Here is a 19,674-nt window from a genome sequence, read left to right on the forward strand (position 1 = left end):
TAGTATTCTCCAAAATCTATAACCTCAATCTAGTAAGTAGAAAACATCAGATAAACCCAAATTGAGGGACATTCTATCAAAGTCCTGACCAGTACTGTTCAACTGTGTCAGTGTCATGTAAGACAAGGAAAGACTGAGAAACTTGTCACTGATTAGAGGAGACTGAGCTGACACGATGAGTAAATGCAGTATGGTGTCCTGGATTAGATCCTGGAACAGAAAAAGGGACTTCTGGAGAAAACTGGGAATCTGGAGAAGAAAAAAAAGTATGTCGTTTGGTTAATAGAATTGTACCAATGTTAACCTCTTGGTTTTGATAATTGTACCATGGTGATGTAAGATGTTAACATTAGGAGAAGCTGGATGAGGGGCATTCCAGATATTTGAGAACTGTCTGGCTACTATTGCAACTGTTCACTAAGTCTAAAAGTATTTCAAAATTAAAAATTAAAAAAAGCAATCACCAGCTGGGCATGGTGGCTCATGCCTGTAATCCCAGCACTTTGGGAGGCCGAGGCGGGTGGATCACCTGAGGTCAGGTGTTCGAGACCAGCCTGGCCAACATGGCGAAACCCAATCTCTACTAAAAATATAAAAATTAGCCAGGCATGATGGCAGATGCCTGTAATCCCAGCTACTTGGGAGGCTGAGGTAGCAGAATCACTTGAACCCAGTAGGCCGAGGTTGCAGTGAGCCGAGATTGCGCCACTGCACTCCAGCCTGGGAGACAGAGTGAAACCCCATCTCAAAAAGAAAGAAAAGAAAAGAAAAGAAAAACAGAAAGCAATGACCACTTTACATGGCAAAAAAATAGAAAAATACTTAAACCTACCAAAAACTTATAAAATGAATTCTGCTGCTGTTAGGTGAACCATTGGGTGTGGCTTTCTATAAATTTTCAGCGAGTGCCATATGGGTGGGTTCCTAAATTACTGAATTTATGTAACTGAGAGGTGAAGATGTGGGGCTGGGAAAATATACTGGATTAATAGAAACGTGTTTCCAGGAGTTGCACGTGGAGAAGGCAAATAAAACAGCTTCATGAATAAGGAAGGGAAAAAAGCAGTCTCATGTTTTATGTGGCAAGGTGTTTTACATTCAACTAAATTAACAAAATAACTATTTTAAATAAAGAAAGCAATTTGTATGTGGATAAATCCCAGGTATATTAACCTTTTTGCTTCAAAATCCCTTTTTACGTTAAAGAAAGTAAGTTCTATTAATTGCTGTTTGTTGAATCCCAAAGTTGAAGGGATATCACATGTTTGTGAACTTCCTCTGCTCTTCTGGAGAAACTGGTAACATGGGCATAGTAAATGTCTACAAAAACCTCCAGTCCACAAGAAGTGCCTTTCAGGGGTTTTGCTGATTTTTTTCCCCCTCTAATTTTAAGTTAGTTGTCAGGTAACTCTTATATTTATGAAAATGGAGTACGTAAAAGAATAAACAAAAAAAAATCTTGCTTACAGTAATTCTAAACTAAAAATAAGGATGCTTGGGTTATAATTTGGCCTTATTATTGAGCTTTTTGAGCTGTCAGGTGAAGATTATTAGAGCCTGTCTCTGGGACCTTCAGACTGTTATGAGGTAGTCCAGGAAGGACAGCAGACTCCCTACTCTTGTGCTGTCAAAAGGACCAGTGAGCACCAAAGAGCCTGTTGGACACAGGGCTTTGGAAAGCTGGGAATGTTCGTTGCTTCTATTTTGTTAAAGCAAACAAATGAAAAGGAATAATTAGCCTTTGGCACATGTATTTGGAAAGGCTTGGAATCCCTTTGGAAGTTTTCAGGCTTATCTTCAGACACAGCTTTGAAAGATAAATCCATGATGCATGGAAATGTTTTCCAGCCCTTCACCTGAAATAAATGGTTCTGTCAATGTTAGTGTGTTAAGAGAAAGTTTCCTATAGCTCAGATCTCTTGAATCTCCTCATTTGCTAAGAGGGAGAAGATTTGCCTTTTTAACAGTGCAGCTGTTTCTTAAACTTCGGGAGGGAGCAAGTGAATGCTTTATTTAATCTGTCTTGGTTCTCTGAGGTTTTGGGGTCTGTGTTTTGTTGTTTTCTCATTAAGTTTGGAAAATTCTTAGCTCTTTTTCCTTTAAATACATCTACTGCCTTGTTCTCTACTTCACCCTCTCTCCTCTTCTGAGACTATAGTTACAGGTATGTTAGAGTGTTTGATATCGTCCTACAGTTCTAGAGTACTCTATTTTGGATTTCCACCCCCCCCCCCACTCTTTTTTCTCTTTGTGTTTCAGTTTGGATAATTTCTATTGTTCTGTCTTCAAGCTCTCCCTTGTCTTTGCTCTGTCTAGTGTGCTAAGCCTGTTAAAGGAATTCTTCATTTATAATACTGTTTTTTCACTTCTAGCATTTTTATTTGACTGTTTTTTATATTATGCATCTTTCTACTAAAAATTCCCATATGTTCCTGTGAGTTGTCCACCTTTTTCACTAGATCCTTTAACATATTAATTACAGTTAAAGTCCTTGTCTAATAGTTCCATCATATTGGTCATCTTTGAGTTAGGTTCTGTTGACAGCTTTATTTTAATTACAGTTAAAGTCCTTGTCTAATAGTTCCATCATCTTGGTCATCTTTGAGTTAGGTTCTTTTGACAGCTTTATTTTATGTCAATGGTCTGTTTTCTCTTATTTTTTGTTTCTGGAAAACTTTGAAAGATGGGCATTCTGTGTAGAAAAACAGAAGAGACCAACTTAAATATCATGTTCAGAAATGAGCACACCTTTTCTTCTGTCAGGCCCTTAGTGTGGGAGGCTGACTCAGTCTACTCAGTAATTGGGGGTGGGTTTCAGCTGATTCATGGCTGGAGTGACCATCAGTGTGCCACAGACTTCCAGTGCTCCCAGGACATGGTGGCCGCTACCTTACACTTAGAGTGAGGCCCAGCCTCCTGGAGTGCTTCTCAGAGTTCCTGCCTGGCCTTCTGCTCTCAGTAAACCCAACCTGCCACTTTTCTTCTCACTCCTGTTCCTCCCTTGGTATAGACTGCTGGTGCTTGTACTTGGTGGTAGGCTCATGGTGGGGGCAGTGGGATTTTCCCTTCCCCTAATCCAGCCTTGGTCTTAGGCCCTTTTCCTGGAGCCTTGGGAGTGAATCTTTCTCAGTGTTCCTGTTCTTTCCTCTGGTGGCAGCTTAACCTGCCCTTCCTCTTGGAGGGTCTTGGACTGGAGAGTTTCCTGCCCTTCCCTGAGTGGTAGTGAACCTCTGCCTTGTGTCAGTGCAGGGTCCTGACTTGAGCCAGTGCTCCCGCTTGTCTTTCTGGGGCAGATGGCTTTTGCTTCTACACCTCCTGGCGAGGCAGTATACCTTTGCCTGTGATTAGTGGTGGGAGGGTATCCTGTTCCTCCCACAGCAGTAGACTTTTTGCATGGCTTCTGGTGGAGTTGGGGGAGTTTTTTGCCCTCCTTTGGGAGCAGAGGGCTTTTGCTTCGCCCTTTCTGGCAGTAGTGGTTTACTGGGGGCTGGAAGGATTCCTACTTCTAGAAATAGTGGATCCTGGGCACGGTAAGGTTTCCTTCTGTCCTCCAACCCTTGAGACTTTTGTTTTGGATGACAAAAACTACAATAAGTGGGCGGAGTTTTATCCAAATCTTCCTCAGAAACATCCAGCAGAAGAGAACTTGAGAGTGAATGTGGATCCCCTTGTGTCTAGAGCTTCTAAACTGTCCTGATGGCCCATGCTCAGTTTTAAGAATTTGTTAAAATTATAGCTGTTTTCTGTGGCTGCTTTTATGAAGTCCACCTCCTCCTCCTGTGCTCTTCCAAAGCTGAAATAATTTGTGTGTCCCAGCTCTCCTTGGAGACGCTTGCCGTCTTTGAAGTGTAGTTCCCTTGACTGCCTTATGAACACAGCTCTCTTATAGGCCTAAGGAAAGTTATGATGTTTGTAGGTTATGATGTTTGTAGGCTTTTCCTCATTATTATAGTAGATTCCATGTTCTTTTTTGACTTTCTCCATCCTAAGCAGAAGCGGATCCTTTTTATTATGACCAACCAGTGAGTGGGGAGAGGGGAAATGCAGCAGTATTTAAGCAAGTACCGATCCATAGTTACATGTCATTGCCAGATGTTTGGATGGCATTAGCACTTGGAAATTGGGACAGAAGCATAGCTAGCTGGTTTTGTTTTGTGGGTTCCATTAGAAAAATCCTTTAATATACCAAAATTAAGCCTATTGACCTACGTCACATTCAGGAGGTTCTGATTAAAAGGGCAATCCAAAGTTGACTGGTTCATTAGAGCCAGCCATCATTGGATGCAGATACTCTTGGGCTAGGTAGGGTTTTTATATAATCTTTGTGCTATTGGACAGACCTCCTGACCACTTTGAGGCAGCAAACTTACATGACACAGTTTTAGAAGTTGTTTATCTCTCTCGTAGTCTATGCAGGCATAACATAAAGGACATTATTAGTCCTATTTCTGCCTTGCTATTACAACCAGGAACAGATTTTCCTCCTTTTCCCTCAGATCCACTCCCCTAATCTTTCACTTTTTAAAATTTGGTATACAAGATGTGAAGCCATTATTAAATGATTGTTTTCCCCTTAAGCCTCATGGATTGACACCTTAATGATCTGGAAAAGTTTTGTAGGATGCAAGTGGTGCCTGTCCTACCTTGTGCCTATGGTGGACTGTCGTCAGATGGATTTGTTCTTTCAACAATGTTTAACTGCCTGCCCTTTAACAGGCGCTGTGTTAGGTGCTAGGAGTTCAGTGGTTAGCAAAACCAGACATATTCACACTCATGGAGTTTCTGGAAAAGGACTGTCTTCTTTCTCAGAAACCTCATGATTGATCTAGAAGGGACATGTTATTGATTGCTGTACTTTTCGATATGAAATGCTATCATACTCCCGCTTGATGTATTTTTTTTTATTTCCAACTCCATTCTCTGGGGGTGGATTTCTTCACTGTCTTCAGGAACTGAGATGAATGGAGTTGTAACACTGAGATCCTATTCTCTTTCCTCTTCCCCTTCACCCACTCTCACCCCAAAACAGTGCTGCCAACTGTTGAATATATTCTTCTTCTTTTTTTTTTTTATGAGACAGAGTCTTGCTCTGTCGCCCAGGCTAGAGTGCAGTGGCGCGATCTCGGCTCACTGCAAACCCCGCCTCCCGGGTTCAAGCGATTCTCATAACCTCAGCCTCTCGAGTAGCTGGGATTACAGGCTCCCACTACCGCACCCAGCTAATTTTTGTATTTTTTACTAGAGACGGGGTTTCACCATCTTGGCCAGGCTGGTCTCAAACTCCTGACCGCATGAGCCACTGTGCCCGGCCCTGTTGAATATATTCTAATGTAAGTGACAAAGACCCTAAGGGGACAGGACGGATGTAAGTGTTGGAGAGAGAGCTAACATTTCCCAACTGCCTATTCTGCACTAGCACTGAGGTACTTCGTAAACCTCATCTCATTGAATCTTCATGGGATAGGGGGTGTGATCTCCATCTTACAGATTCAAAAAAAACGGAGGTTAAGTAACTTCAAATTGCTCAAGATGCTCTATAACTGTTGTTCTTTCCCCTATGCCACACTGGCTTCCCTTCAACAACTACTGCTAATCCTATTGCCTTTGCATTACTGAAAATTAAGAAATGAATCACATTTAACTGATGTATCAACTGAAATAGCAATTTCAATTTGGAGTTCCATTTTGCCCATGATAGTTTTAAGCTGGCCCAGTCCCTGCCCTAGAGGAGCTTTATAATTCTCATGTTTGAAAGTATCATAGGAATTATGTAGTTCTTATGCTGCGAAATCTGCATGTTTTATAAACAAAATCACAGTGGAATCTGCTTAACCAAGGAAGTTTAAATACTTTGTTCAAGGTTATATTGGTATGACCTATTTATTCATCTGTAACTTAACTCTTCAACTGTGTACCTTCCACAGTTTAGAGTGACTGGGGAATTTGCATAGCTGCTGAAGAATCCGTCATTCACACTTTTAAGATAGATATAAATGTGGACCATGTTTTAGGGGAAAAAAAGCCATAGTAAGCACTTATTTGCATTTGCTCTCTGGATGAGAATAGTGGTGCTTTCGTACATTGCCAACATAGCTGAAAACTCCTTCCTCTCTGTGGATAAGCAGGCTATACTGAGTCCTGGAGGGACTATAAATTATAATACCTTCTGAACATTTCAAGGTATTACAGAGGTCCTGCAGAAACAATTAAGCCTGAGAAGTTCACTTATCCCCAGGCTGAGACACTTGAGCTATGATTATTGGCAAAACTTGCTTCCTTTCTGAGTGAATTGCAATTTGGTGGACAGGGTGAGATGATTTGAGACATCTTAAATTAGAAGTTCAGTTGTGCATTTGTGCCTTTGGCTGGTGTCCTGGGTGGATTTCTTACCAATCGTTGTTTTCTATAAATCCCAAAAGCTGCTGTCTCCACTTTGATTATATGTGAGCATAAAGCTTTGGAATGCTTAAGTTGGAATGTGGTTTAATTTGAATATGACTTAAAAGAACATATGATGATAGACCCATTTGGGTAGAAAAGGAGATAAATATTCAGGATATATGTGTGTTTATGTTTGGCCTGATGCTTAGTAAATTTTTACACCTTTCAGTTTCTTAAAAAAGGACCATTTTCTAAAACTTGCTGTGTGCCGGTACTCTTAATGCTCTAGAACGGGGTAGGAAAAGGTCTGAATTTAGAGTTAGGAATCATGGATTTGAATCGTGATTCTGCTCCTTAATATCTTTGTATCTTAGTTTCCTCACTTATAAAATGAAACTGTCCCAAATAAGTGACAAACTGGTTGTGAAGAGCAGATGAAATCATGAATATAAAAGTGCTCTGCAGCAGGTAGAACACTAACATTTGCAAGGATGCTGATTTTTAAAATGCCGATATCTATTTCCAAGGACCTCACAGTCTAGCTGGAGAGAAAAAAGTGATCCTCTGAAACGACAGAAAAACAATTATAGCACAGTATATAACAACTAACATGTATGGCAAAAGCTGTAAGGGCTAAGGGATTTCATAGCAAAGGGAGATTGGTGGTAATAGAAGTGATCAGTAAAGGTTTCATAGGGAAGATGGGTTCTTTCAGGTCTCATAAAATGTAAATATTTTGGCTGGATGCTAGGAGAGAAAGCAGTAACATGAATTTAAGCAGGATTGAGATTGTAGTGAATCGGGCATATCTAAGAAGCAGTAGCAGGGAGGCAGCCAGCTGTGTGCCCAGATGACCAACTATCGGACAACTTGAGAAAGTCAGATACCCTTGAAAGCTAAATCTGTATTTCAGCTTTTCTTTGAGTAGTAGACATTCTCATTGTGCATGCTTTGCCTTCTTCTTATTAGTCAGTGGAGATGATAGTAGTTACATAACTCAAGTTACCCTAGGCTTTTAACTAATGGATAGAACACTTGCCCCGGAAACAGAAGCAAAGTAAGCACATCTAGTCTAGAAAGTATCTTTTTCCTTTATCCTTTTGGGTTATCCTTACAATTTCCCCATGTTAAATTTTTACATGTTCACTCCCTTGCATAAATCCTAATACCCTCTGGTTTTGAGTGGAATCATAGATCTGAATGAAGCTGGAGAGATCATATAGACTAGCCTTCTGCTTTTGTTAGGAACTGAGTTTAACCTCTACTCAGATAAGGAACTGCCTTCTTTCCAAAGACTATGTTGGACCAGGAAAGAGTAGCTGATACTGGAGCAACCCTCCTGCCAAAAGAAGAAAAAATTATAAAAGTTTATTTAAAACAACTGTTTACAGGCATTGTAGAGCAACTAACATAGTATTTGAGGGAATACCATTCCTGAGAGGAAGAAAGCACTTGGAATTGAGCTACATAGTCACTCTGGCATTTTCCCTGAGGGTACTTGCCAATTCTCTATCCAAGAGTGTGGGGTCCCAGCAGAAAGCAGCAGTCCTACAGGGCTTAGAGGTTGGAGTTAGGGGCTATTAAAGTATTTGGGATCTGAAACACAAAATCCCGGGAGAAAGAAAACCACAAGGAAGAAAGTGAAAAATGTGCTTGTAATCTTCCCTTGGGGTATTTGCCAACTCCTAAGGTACATATGATCAGAGCAAGGCTCCAAGAATCCTTGTAAAATGCAGCAGTTGGGAATGTTGTGAGCAATGCAGATATTTCAGCAGCCATATACAGTGCTGGTGAGAGGTTGGTATTCAAGGCCTGCCAAGGTAGAGGGGCCCTGGCAAATACAGATACCCCAGGCTTTAATTGGAGGTCTCAGAAGGACCACACTTTAAGCATAAGGGAAAGCTGAAATAAGCTAGCCCGGACACAACTTAAAACTGACCTCTCATATGGCGGAAACTGGATCCTGGCAGCGAGGAGACCCAGACGCTGGTTCGAGAGTACTTTTCCTGGGAGGGGGCCTTCCAGCATGTGGGCAAAGCCTTCAATCAGGGCAAGATCTTCAAGTGAACATCTCTTGCCATCGCCTAGCTGCCTGCACCTGCCCTTCAGGGAGATGGGGGTCATTAAAGGAAACTGAACATTGAAAAAAAAAAAAAAACTGACCTCTGACAGGATTAAAGTGGCCTGACTGTACTCTTACACCTGCCAGAAGAATACGTTACACTCTTAGGAGGAAGATAATCTGAATCATCCAGAACCTCTACAGGTTTTAAACAGAATGTCTGCCATCCAATAAAAAATTAAGAAGCATGCTAAAATTAAGACCGAATGACCAAAATGAAGAGAAAAACGACAGTAGAAAGATATCCACAGGCGATTCAGATATTGGAGTTTATTAGTCAAGAACTGACTATGTTTAAGAAAGTAGATAAAAAGAAGGATACTTTCAACAAAGACATGAAATCTACTTTTGACAAGATCAAATGGAAATTCTGGAACTGAAAAAATATAGGAATGAAATTAAGAATTTAATACATTATTTAATAGCAGTTTAAACACCAAAGAAAAAGGGATAGAAGATTATTGAACCAGAAGAAAAGTTAGTAGAAAACACCCAGATTGAAGCACAGAGAGAAAACATACTGAAAAGAGAATAAGAGATACATGAGATATATTGAAAACATTGTGAAATGTATTTCACATATATGTACATTTGGAGTCTCAGAAGAGGAGAGTGCAACAGAAGTAATATTTAAGAAATATTGGTGAAACCCCATCACTACTCAAAATACAAAAAATTAGCTGGGTGTGGTGGCAGGTGCCTGTAGTCCCAGCTACTAGGGAGGGTGAGGCAGGAGAATGGTGTGAACCCAGGAGGCAGAGGTTGCAGTCAGTGAGCCGAGATCACGCCACTGCACTCCAGCCTGGGCGACAGAGTGAGACTCTGTCTCCAAAAAAAAGAAATATTGGCTGAGAGTTTTCTAAAATCAGTGGAAAGCATCAAACCACAAATTGAAGAAGCACTACAGCCCTCAGTGGAATAAATACAAAGGGCCACATCTAGGCATGTCATAGTTGAATTACTGTAAGCCAAAGACAGAGAAAGCTTAAATGCAGTCAGAAATAAAAAGCATATTCTCTTCAAAGGTGTACCAGTAAGATTGACAGCTGGTTTATCAATGAAAAATTGGATGAAACCAGAATACAATAGAAGTATACCTTGAATGTTCTGAAAGAAAATAATTGCTAAACGAGAATTCTCTACCTATCAAAGTATCCTCAAAAATTGTTTGGGTAAAAAGAAGCTTTCAAACAAATAAAAAGAGAGAGTCATCCACTAATTCTGCAATGAAATAAATAAAATAAATTCTTCAATTAGCAGGAAGATGATATGTGATGGAAGCTCAGATATGCATCAAGAAAAGAAAGGGTAAATATATGGTGAAAATTTACTTTAAAAAATAATGATGTCCCCAGGCACGGTGGCTCTTGCTTGTAATCCCAGCACTTTGGGAGGCCAAGGCAGGTGGATCACGAGATCAGGAGTTTGAGATCAGTCTGACCAACATGGTGAAACCCCATCTCTACTAAAAATACAAAAATTAGCCGGGTGTGGTGGTGCATGCCTGTAATCCCAGCTACTCAGGAGGCTGAGGTGGGAGAATCGCTTGAACCTGGGAGGTGGAGGTTGCAGTGAGTCGAGACTGTGCCACTGTACTCCAGCCTGGGTGACAGAGCAAGACTCTGTCTCAAAAATAAATAAATAAATAAATAAATAAATAATAAAAATAAATAAATAAAAAACATGTCTTGTGGGATTTAAAATGTGTAGATGAAAAAATTTGACAATAATAGCACAGCAGATAGGAGAGAGCTGATAAGTTATAAAATTGTTAGTTTGAGATGTAATATAGTAAAGCAATGATGCTTACTGTAGTTGCTAGGAAAGCTACTCAGTAACAAAAGACTAAATGACTAGCAACCTAATGAAGAAGAAAAATGTGGAGTAATAATAAATTTTTTTTATCAATTCTAAAGGTGAGAAAAAACTAAAATAACAAGAGATAAATAGAAAACAAATAGAATGATCCTACATTTAAACTCAGTAATGTAAATTAAATATAAATGGACTATATTTGTAATTAGGAACCAAATATTTTTGGATGAGATAATATATTAAAACCCAGTAACAGATTGATTATCCCTTATCCAAAATGCTTGGGAGCAGAAGTATTTCAGATTTCAGATTCTTTTTTTAGATTTTAGGGAATCTGAAATGCTCCAATGAGCATTTCCTTTGAGCATCATGTCAGCACTCAAAAAGTTTTGGATTTTGGAGCATTTTAGATTTGAGTTTTTTGGATTTAGGATGCTCAATCTTTATATGCTTTTTGCAACAGACAAGCTTGGGACAAGCTTTGAGGGTAAAAATTTGAAATATATATTTATAAACTTGAAATACTTACATATATATGTATATAAATATACACACACACCCTACGCAATCCATAGCCACACATGCAGGCAGACAAAAATCAATAAGGATATAGAATATTTAAACAAAATTATACCCATCAGTTGCAGAATATATATATTTTTAAGTGTACATACATTATTTATAAAAATAAACAATGTGCTGGGCCATAAATCAAGTTTGAATAAATTGTAAAGTATTGAAATCACATGTGTTCTCTGACCACAGCACAGTCAAAGTGCAATCAAAGTAGAAATCAGTAACAGAAAGATAAATAGAAAAAATAAAAATATTTAGAAATTAAACAATATTCAAAGGAAATTAGAACTTTTTGTCTAAATGGTAATGAAAATGATATGTAAATGTGCAGGGAGCACTTAAATAGGACTTAGCGGGAAATTTATAACTTTAAATGCATATATTAGAAATGAAGAAAGGTTGAAATCAATGATCTAAACTTTAAGGAAGTTAAAAGCAAGATTAATTAAATTCCTCCAAAATAGGAGGAAATAATAAAATAAGAACAAAAACTAGCAAAATAAAAAAAAGTATGATGTGGAAAATCAGCAAAATCAAAAGTTGATTTTTAAAAAATGATTGACAAAATTGATAAAGCTCTACTAAGACTGATCAAGCATAAAGAGAAAACACAACAGTATCAGGAATGAAAAGAGATGTACCAGAATAGATTCTACAGGTGTTAAATGGATGTGAATGCACAGCTTTATTTCAATAAATTTAACAATTTAGATGGAATGAACATATCCCTTGAAAAACACTACTTATGAAACTGACATACACACAGAAAAACATGCATAATCCTATGGCTATGAAAGAAAATTAATCCATAATTTAAAATGTTCACACACACACACACACACACACACACACACCAATCCCCCTACCCACCCACACCCTTGACCAGATGGCTTCTGTGAGGAATTCCTCTAAAACCTTTCAGGGAAGAAATAATGCCAACCTCACATAGAAGTTCTCAAAGAACAGAAAAAGAGAGAATTGTTTCCACCTCATTTTATAAGGCCAGCATAACCTTGATACCATAACCTGACTTAGATATTGCAAGTGTTGAGCAAAACAAGTCAGACACAAAAGAGTAAATACTGTTTGATTCCATTAATATGAAATTCAAGAGCAGACACCACAATCGTAATCAGCATAATGGTTACTCTTAGAGGGGTGAGATACTGACTGGGAAATAGCATGAGGGAATCTTTTGGAATGCTGGGATGTTCTATATCTTTATCTGGATACTAATTATAAGAGTATGTACATATGTATAAATCCATTGAGCTGTACACGAGATTTGTGCACTTTACTGTGTGTATGTTATATAAGACAAACTATTATAAACTCTGCTATAACACATGAATAGTCTCATCATTACATAATTTATCTTCTATCTTAATTGAATCCAATGTGCATTTCACTTGCTAACATTTTATTTTGACTGCATTTGATAAATGCAAACTTCTGATAGTAACTGGCCTGAACAACAGGGAGCATTTGCCCTAGATACCCCCACCCCTACAACTTTGGGAATAAAGGAATTAGCTAAACCCAGAGTTGACTGTGATAGAGCATCTAGTTTTCCCACTCTGTCTCACTTGCTTGCTCACTTAAAACAGCATTGTTTTCTTTATAGGCCCGGTGGTTCTGGGAAGCGTACTTCCAGTCAATTAAAGCCATTGCCCTGGCCACCCTGCAGATTATCAATGACCGGATCTATCCATATGCTGCCATCTCCTATGAAGAATGGAATGACCCTCCTGCTGTGGTAAGTGAATTCCAGTGCTAGCCACGTGAGGCATGGTCCAGCTGTCAGGGTGGGTGGAAGGAAAATGTACTACAATTGTAAAGGTTATTTAAATTATAGCTTTCTAAGGTGAGAGTGTGCTTTTTATACTTGGGGGCTGATAAGGGTAGCGTAATTTTGCAACACCGACAACAGTAAAAAATACGGAAGCAGCAGCTTCCAGTGTGTTTTAAATGTGCTTAGAAAGACCGTCTGTTTATTTTTTTGCAGAGATAAGTAAGGAGGCATGGATCTTGTTGGAAATCAAAGACATTCTGGTGACTTTTGCAATTTGTAATGCTTAGAGCTTTTGAAAAAGTTCTGTAAGCAACTTAATAATAATAGCTTGTATTTTGAGTGCTTACTCTCTGCCAGGGATTGTGCTTAGTGCTTTACATGTATTACTTCAACTAATATTTCCAACACACTGTGAGGAAAATAATAAGCAGAAGTGATCTAGAGGCATTACGGATTGCTATAGTCATTTGCTCACAATTGTGGCAGAGGCCTCTAGCTATTTCCAGCAAAGAGATGGAGTGGTCAGAAACTGTTCTTGGGCTTTCTTCCTTGTGTGAAGGAATCACAAGGTACATGTGTCATTGTGGAGACTGTGGCAGTGGCTTCTAGACACACCTTCTTTCTCACTGAAAATGCCTGAAGTTCTGGAGCTGGAAATTACTACTTCCTAGCTACTCGGAAATGGACTTGGCTATCCATCTCACAGACTTCAAGACGTTCCTGTAAGAGAACTAGACTCTTCTCCATTCTTTGTTCTAATCGTCTCTCTCTTTCTGACCAGCCCTCCTTGTCTCCCGATTCTACCTTTTATTTTCCTTTTTTTAAAAAAAATTATTATTATACTTTAAGTTCTAGGGTACATGTACACAACATGCAGGTTTGTTACATATGTATACATGTGCCATGTTAGTGTGCTGCACCCGTTAACTCGTCATTTACATTAGGTATATCTCCTAATGCTATCCCTCCCCACTCCCCGCTCTCCACAACAGGCCCCAGTGTGTGGTGTTCCCCACCCTGTGTCCAGGTGTTCTCATTGTTCAACTCCGACCTATGAGTGAGAACATGTGGTGTTTGGTTTTCTGTTCTTGCGATAATTTGCTCAGAATGATGGTTTCCAGCTTCATCCATGTCCCTACAAAGGACATGAACTCATCTTTTTTTATGGCTGCATAGTATTCCCTGGTGTATATGTGCCACATTTTCTTAATCCAGTCTGTCATTGATGGACATTATTTCTATCGTTGATTCTACCTTTTCTTTCTTTCTTTTTTTTTTTTTGAGACTGAGTTTCACTCTTGTTGTCCAGGCTTGAGTGCAGTGGCACAATCTCAGCTCACTGCAACCTCTGCCTCCTGGGTTCAAGTGATTCGCCTGCCTCAGCCTCCCTAGTGCTGAGATTACAGGCGTCCGCCACCACACCCAGCTGATTTTTTATTTTTAGTAGAGACGGGGTTGGCCAGGCTGGTCTCGAACTCTTGACTTCAGGTGATCCACCTGCCTTGGCCTCCCCAAGTGCTGAGATTACAGGCATGAGCCATTGTGCCAGGCCCCAATTCTACCTTTTCTAAATAGTGCTGTATATGGCCACCTGGTTAATCTTCGTATAGGACCATCCTTTTCTCTTTCCTTTCCTGCTTCCCTTCTTCCTACTTTCATCCAGCCTTTTTGAAATGGTTACTGGGTTTTAGGTACTCAGGTGCTGAGAATACAGAAAAAAGAAAACAGTTCCTGCCCTCAAAGAAGCTCTCCACTAATTTGGGAAGCTAGCAAGTAATGCCATGAACATAGAGGTCCTGGAGTGGAGTGGTGTACTGAGTGCTATGGCTGCACAGGGGACAGGCATCTCTTCTTGCTGGGACACTTCCTGAAGAGGGAGTGCCCGAGAGGAAGTCAGTATGTGCATATGGTAAAAACAACAGCAAACATCTTTATGTTTTGCTTGAGGTGAAGTTTCCTTCTATCTCCTCCTTGACTCCGTTACCAAAGGCAACATCTCAGAATGTTACCATTCATATATAAGCATAATTTTGTAGTTTTAAAACATATACGGGATTATACTATACTTATTTTTCTGCCTTTTTTTATTTCAGTGCTAGATTGTAGACTTAGTTTTGTTTTATTCTATATAGGTCTACTTCAGTTTTTTAGGATGGCTGTATTAGTATTCAATTGTTTGGGTATATCGTATGTAATAGATCCATTATTGACAGGTATTTAGACTGCTTTCTTTTTTTTTTTTTTTTCCTTCTTTCTAACAGTAATACAAGGGCATGCTTTCATATGTTTACACATAAATATGTGAATATATCTACAGAATTAATTCCAGCTAAAAAACTGCTTAAAGAAAATACACGTTGGCCGGGCGCGGTGGCTCACGCCTGTAATCCCAGCACTTTGGGAGGCCGAGGCGGGTGGATCACACGGTCAGGAGATCGAGACCATCCTGGCTAACACGGTGAAACCCCGTCTCTACTAAAAATGCAAAAAATTAGCCGGGCGTGGCGGCGGGCGTCTGTAGTCCCAGCTACGTGGGAGGCTGAGGTAGGAGAATGGCGTGAACCCGGGAGGCAGAGCTTGCAGTGAGCCGAGATCGCGCCACTGTACTCTAGCCTGGGCGACTGAGCGAGACTCCATCTCAAAAAAAAAAAAAAAAAGAAAATACATATTTTAAATGTTGATAGATATTAACAAATTTCTCTTTCAAAAGACTATATTAATGTATAGTTTCACAAATAACATTTGGGTGTTCTAGTTCTCCATGCCTTCAGTAATGCTGGGTACTTGAATTTTTGCTCATCTCATAAGTGAGAAATGGTCTTCATGTGTATTTTTCAAAGCAAAGATTGATAGCTTTGTTGAGTTTTCTCAGATAATTCTATTTGTATTTTTATTGTTATCACATTGTACTTTTAGATTGTTTTAGACATTTATTTGTTCAGTAGTTATTTACTGAATGCCTGCCTTGTTCCAGGCAGGGTGTGTGGTACTTTGAATGAACAAGGCAGAGGAGGAGCCTTGCCTTTGGGAAACTTACGTTACAATGGATCTTTCTATCTAGAAGAAAGATTTGTCTTTCTGGTAGAATTTATATGGGGTGTGTGTGTGTGTGTGTGTGGGTGTGTGTGTGTGTATTTGTATGTATATATATCTCCTTTACAAGTCTTGGTAAATATTTCTTAGATTTAAAATTTTTTCTTATGCTCTAATGAAAGAATACTTTCTGACCTTATAGTTCTCAACTGGTTACCATTTGTATACAGACACATTTTGACTTTTGTATATTAATTTTGCAACTATTCTGTTACTGAATTCTATAGTTGTTTACTTTTTTTAGTTGATTCTCTTATGTTTTTTAGATATACAATTATATCTACAAATGCTAATTTTGCTTCATTTTTCCAGTATTTGAAACTTTTATTTTTTCTTTTATCTAATTGCATTGGCTAGTACTTCCAGAACAATGTTAAATGGTGATTTGAATATTAAAAGAAAAGGGTAGGTATTATCTAGTCAGAGAAAGGAAGAAAGTTAGATTCCATCCAGAAGGAACAACAAATTCAAAGATACGGAGGGACAGGGGAGCTTGGTAGTTTAAGGAACGTCAGAGAGTTCAGTGTGGCAACAGTGAAGGAGGCTTGGGAGGAAGAGGCAGAGGATGAAGTCTGGAGAGGGTCCAGATCACAAAACACCGTGTATCTTACATAAGGCACTGGAGTGTTATCTGTGAGAAACAAATAACCACTGAAGCCTTTTAAACAAGGGAGTAATGTGATAATATTGCATTTTGGGTCAGTCTCATCTTAGTGTGGAGGATGGATCATGCATGGCAGTGGGAACAGACTGGAGGCAGTAGACTTGTTTGAGAAATCCAGATGAAAATTAATAGAGGACACATTTGAGTGGTGTCTGGAAAAAATGGATTATTCTAACTGTAAGTGAGGGAGAAGTTCAGAAGACTGAGGTATACTGTATAGTTTATCCAGATAGGGAATTTGGTTGCATGAGGAGTCATGGGTGACGATGGTATTGGCGTCCAAACTCAGTCTAAGGGCAGGGCCCTCCACAATCTACCTTTCTTTCTTTTTTTCTTTTCTTTTCTTTTCCTTTCTTCCTTCCTTCCTTTCTTTCTTTCTTTCTTTCTTTCATTTTTCTTTCTTTCTTTCTTTCTTTCTTTTCCTTCTTTCTTTCTTTCTTTCTTTCTTTCATTTTTCTTTCTTTCTTTCTTTCTTCTTTCTTTTCTTCTTTCTTTCTTTTCTTTCTTTCTTCTTTCTTTCTTTCTTTCTTTCTTTCTTCTTTCTTCTTTCTTTCTTTCTTCTTTCTTTCTTTCTTTCTTTCTGTCTTTCTTTCTTTCTTTCTTTCTTTCTTTCTTCTCTCTCTCTCTCTCTCTCTTTCTTTTCTTTTCTTTCTTTTCTTTCTTTTTTTTTCCTGTTCTGTTTCAGAGAGTTCTAGATTTCTGGCAACACAACTCAATCCTTCCTCTGTGTGCCCCTGTTTTTCCTCCTCTGTGCCTTTGTGGCTGCTAGCCTTTTCCTTGGCACACCTTTCTTCCCCATCATCTGCAGATTTATACAGGTTTCAGTGGCTGGCTGGTAAACTCCTTTCTCCAGGAGGTTTTCCTAACCCCTTCAGTAGGAAGTAACTCTTAGAGCATGGTATCTGTGTTTCTTTTCCATGACTTAACATGTGTAGAAGTAGAATTTCCTGTAAAGTTTTAAGCACCTTAAGGTCATTTCTGACCTTGGTGTTTCTTGTAATACCTAGGACAACTTAATTCAGACAGGAAGATCTTGATATATAAAGGAAAGAAAGAGGGATGGAGAGAGGGAGAAAGGGAAGGAGGGAGGAAGATTGGCATCCTAGGACTTGAGCCATCTAAGACCCATCCTGGTGGGAAGGTGGGGAAAGTGGTAGATTGTTTCTCATCTGTATAGTGATTGTAGTGAGAGTAACCCAATGACTTATCTAAGATCATGTAATGGCAAGTTGTGTGAACAACTGAGAACCCAGGTCTTCTACCTGCAGATTATCTTGAATTGCCATGGAATTATAGGAGAGCCCTTGAGCCTCCTCTGGGCTAAAACGTTACTACTGTTCCAAGCAAATGGTACAAGCTTGAGGTGAAAAATATTTCATCTGTTCCTCTGCAGGAGAATTCATACCGGTGCAGGAGAATTCATAAAGAATTCTGTCTGGTCATGACCCAGACAGAAAGTGCAGAAATAGTGGGACTTTATCCTATACTTTTATCTAAAGCTCTAAGAGATGTTTAATAAAAATAGAGAGTTGGACTTTAGTTCTTTTTTATAAGAATATAGATAGGCTAGGAAAAATAGAATATGAAATTTTGCAGTTTTGAAATAGATATGTTTTAATTCAGGACAGAATGGTCAAAGTGCTAAACTCTTAACAATTTGAGAAATAAGCATAAAAAGCATAAATCAAGGTATATAACTGGGAAATATATTCTCTATATATTTTTAACTCTTTCTTAAATAATCCTTTTTAGGATACTTTGATATTTATCACATTTCTAGCTCAGGTGACGAGAGCCCTGATTTAAAGCAGTGGGTGATACATTTCTGCATCTTCAGTGAAAACAACTGATGGGAGGCCTGAATAGCGATGGTTTATTTATAGTTAACTTCTCCCATTCCTCAGAAATATTTAACCTACTCTAGATGAGATTACTATGAGCCCTGCAGGGGAGTCTCTTCTCTAGATTCCATCAAATTTATGGTGTCTGACACTCCGAGGTGGGAGTAGGTGTGGGTCTTGGTCAGTAAATCAAGGGGTGGTCTGGGGTTTTCAGAGATACACTCTTAGGGTCTCCAGCCATGCACAGAGCTTGCTCAGACTGGAGAAGGAGAGGTGAGAGTTCAGAATCATATTTTGGCTAGATGCAGCTGCCTTAGTTTAATGTGAAAAAAAGGGGGGGGGCCTATGTGTGTCAATGATTATGACAGTGAGAGGTGGCCTTTCAGAGTATTCATGTCACTAGATGCTTTGTCACTCTTATCTGTAAAACTAGGGTGATGACATTATCCACGTTGCACCACACCCTTAGAACCTGAAAAAGTTTGACACAGTAAAACTTGGACATAATGTTAAAGTAATAGACCTATCTAAATTAGAGAAATTGACCCTTTGTTTTGAAAGGAATTCTTTTTGAAAAGAATTTATCACCAAGTTAAGGTTCTTTATGAGGGGAAGCATGCATGTTTTTATATTAATTTTCTTAACTGTTCATGTTAAGGCTGCCACACATTTTTATCCCTTTTCTGTCCTTTCATGCTTTTATTTTTCTCTCCTTTTTGCAAATATCAGCAAAGCTTTATCATCTCCCTAAATATCCTATATTACTTCTAACTTTGGTGCCATTTCTGGTCTTGCCTCTTGGCAGACCTTCATCCTCACATCTGGGGCTAGTCTCTATAGCTGGGGTTCTCCTTGGACACCCACCTCATTTTACTTCTGGTTCTCTGCCAGATGTGAACATATGCAGGAGGACAGAGACTGAGACAAATGAGCTTTAAACTATGAATTCATGTGTCACCAAAGCTATATCCTCTCGGTGACAACTTTTTAAAAACTAAATGTAAAATAGTCTGAAAATGATGTAGAGTGGAGTGTTTTCCCATGTTATTTTTCTATGATGTGATTTGAAAGATTATACTCCATCTTATCAATGTTATAATTTTATTTACATTTTTGATAGACAGTTTTTTTTTTCAAGTTTGCTATCATAGGTAACACTAATAAAGATACCCCAGATTTTTTTCCTTTCTGCATTTACCTTACCAGATTTAAAACAGAAAGAGAAGAGAGTAGGGGTTCTTATAGCCATTGATAAAAATTGATAAGAAAAATGGGGAAGCATCTTAAAATGAATTATTATACCCAGAATAAGAATGAGGTTGAATAACAAGAACTTTTTCTATGAAATCTAGCCAGAGTGGCAACTTCACTGCAATCAAAGCCTCAGATG

The 19,674-nt window shown here is 38.9% G+C and overlaps 1 protein-coding gene across 5 annotated transcripts in view; it reads left to right on the forward strand.

Moving 5' to 3' along the window:
• Window positions 1-19,674, forward strand: part of EXT2 (exostosin glycosyltransferase 2) — a 199,511-nt gene that overhangs the window by 73,659 nt on the left and 106,178 nt on the right. For all 5 annotated transcript variants that reach the window (XM_010378050.2, XM_010378049.2, XM_030917809.1 and 2 more), the window contains one exon: window positions 12,519-12,650. In XM_010378050.2, the coding sequence (XP_010376352.1) occupies window positions 12,519-12,650 (132 nt within the window). The remainder of the gene's footprint in view (window positions 1-12,518; window positions 12,651-19,674) is intronic.

Source organism: Rhinopithecus roxellana, chromosome 15 (genome assembly GCF_007565055.1).
Source record: "Rhinopithecus roxellana isolate Shanxi Qingling chromosome 15, ASM756505v1, whole genome shotgun sequence".
Lineage (NCBI taxonomy): Eukaryota > Metazoa > Chordata > Mammalia > Primates > Cercopithecidae > Rhinopithecus > Rhinopithecus roxellana.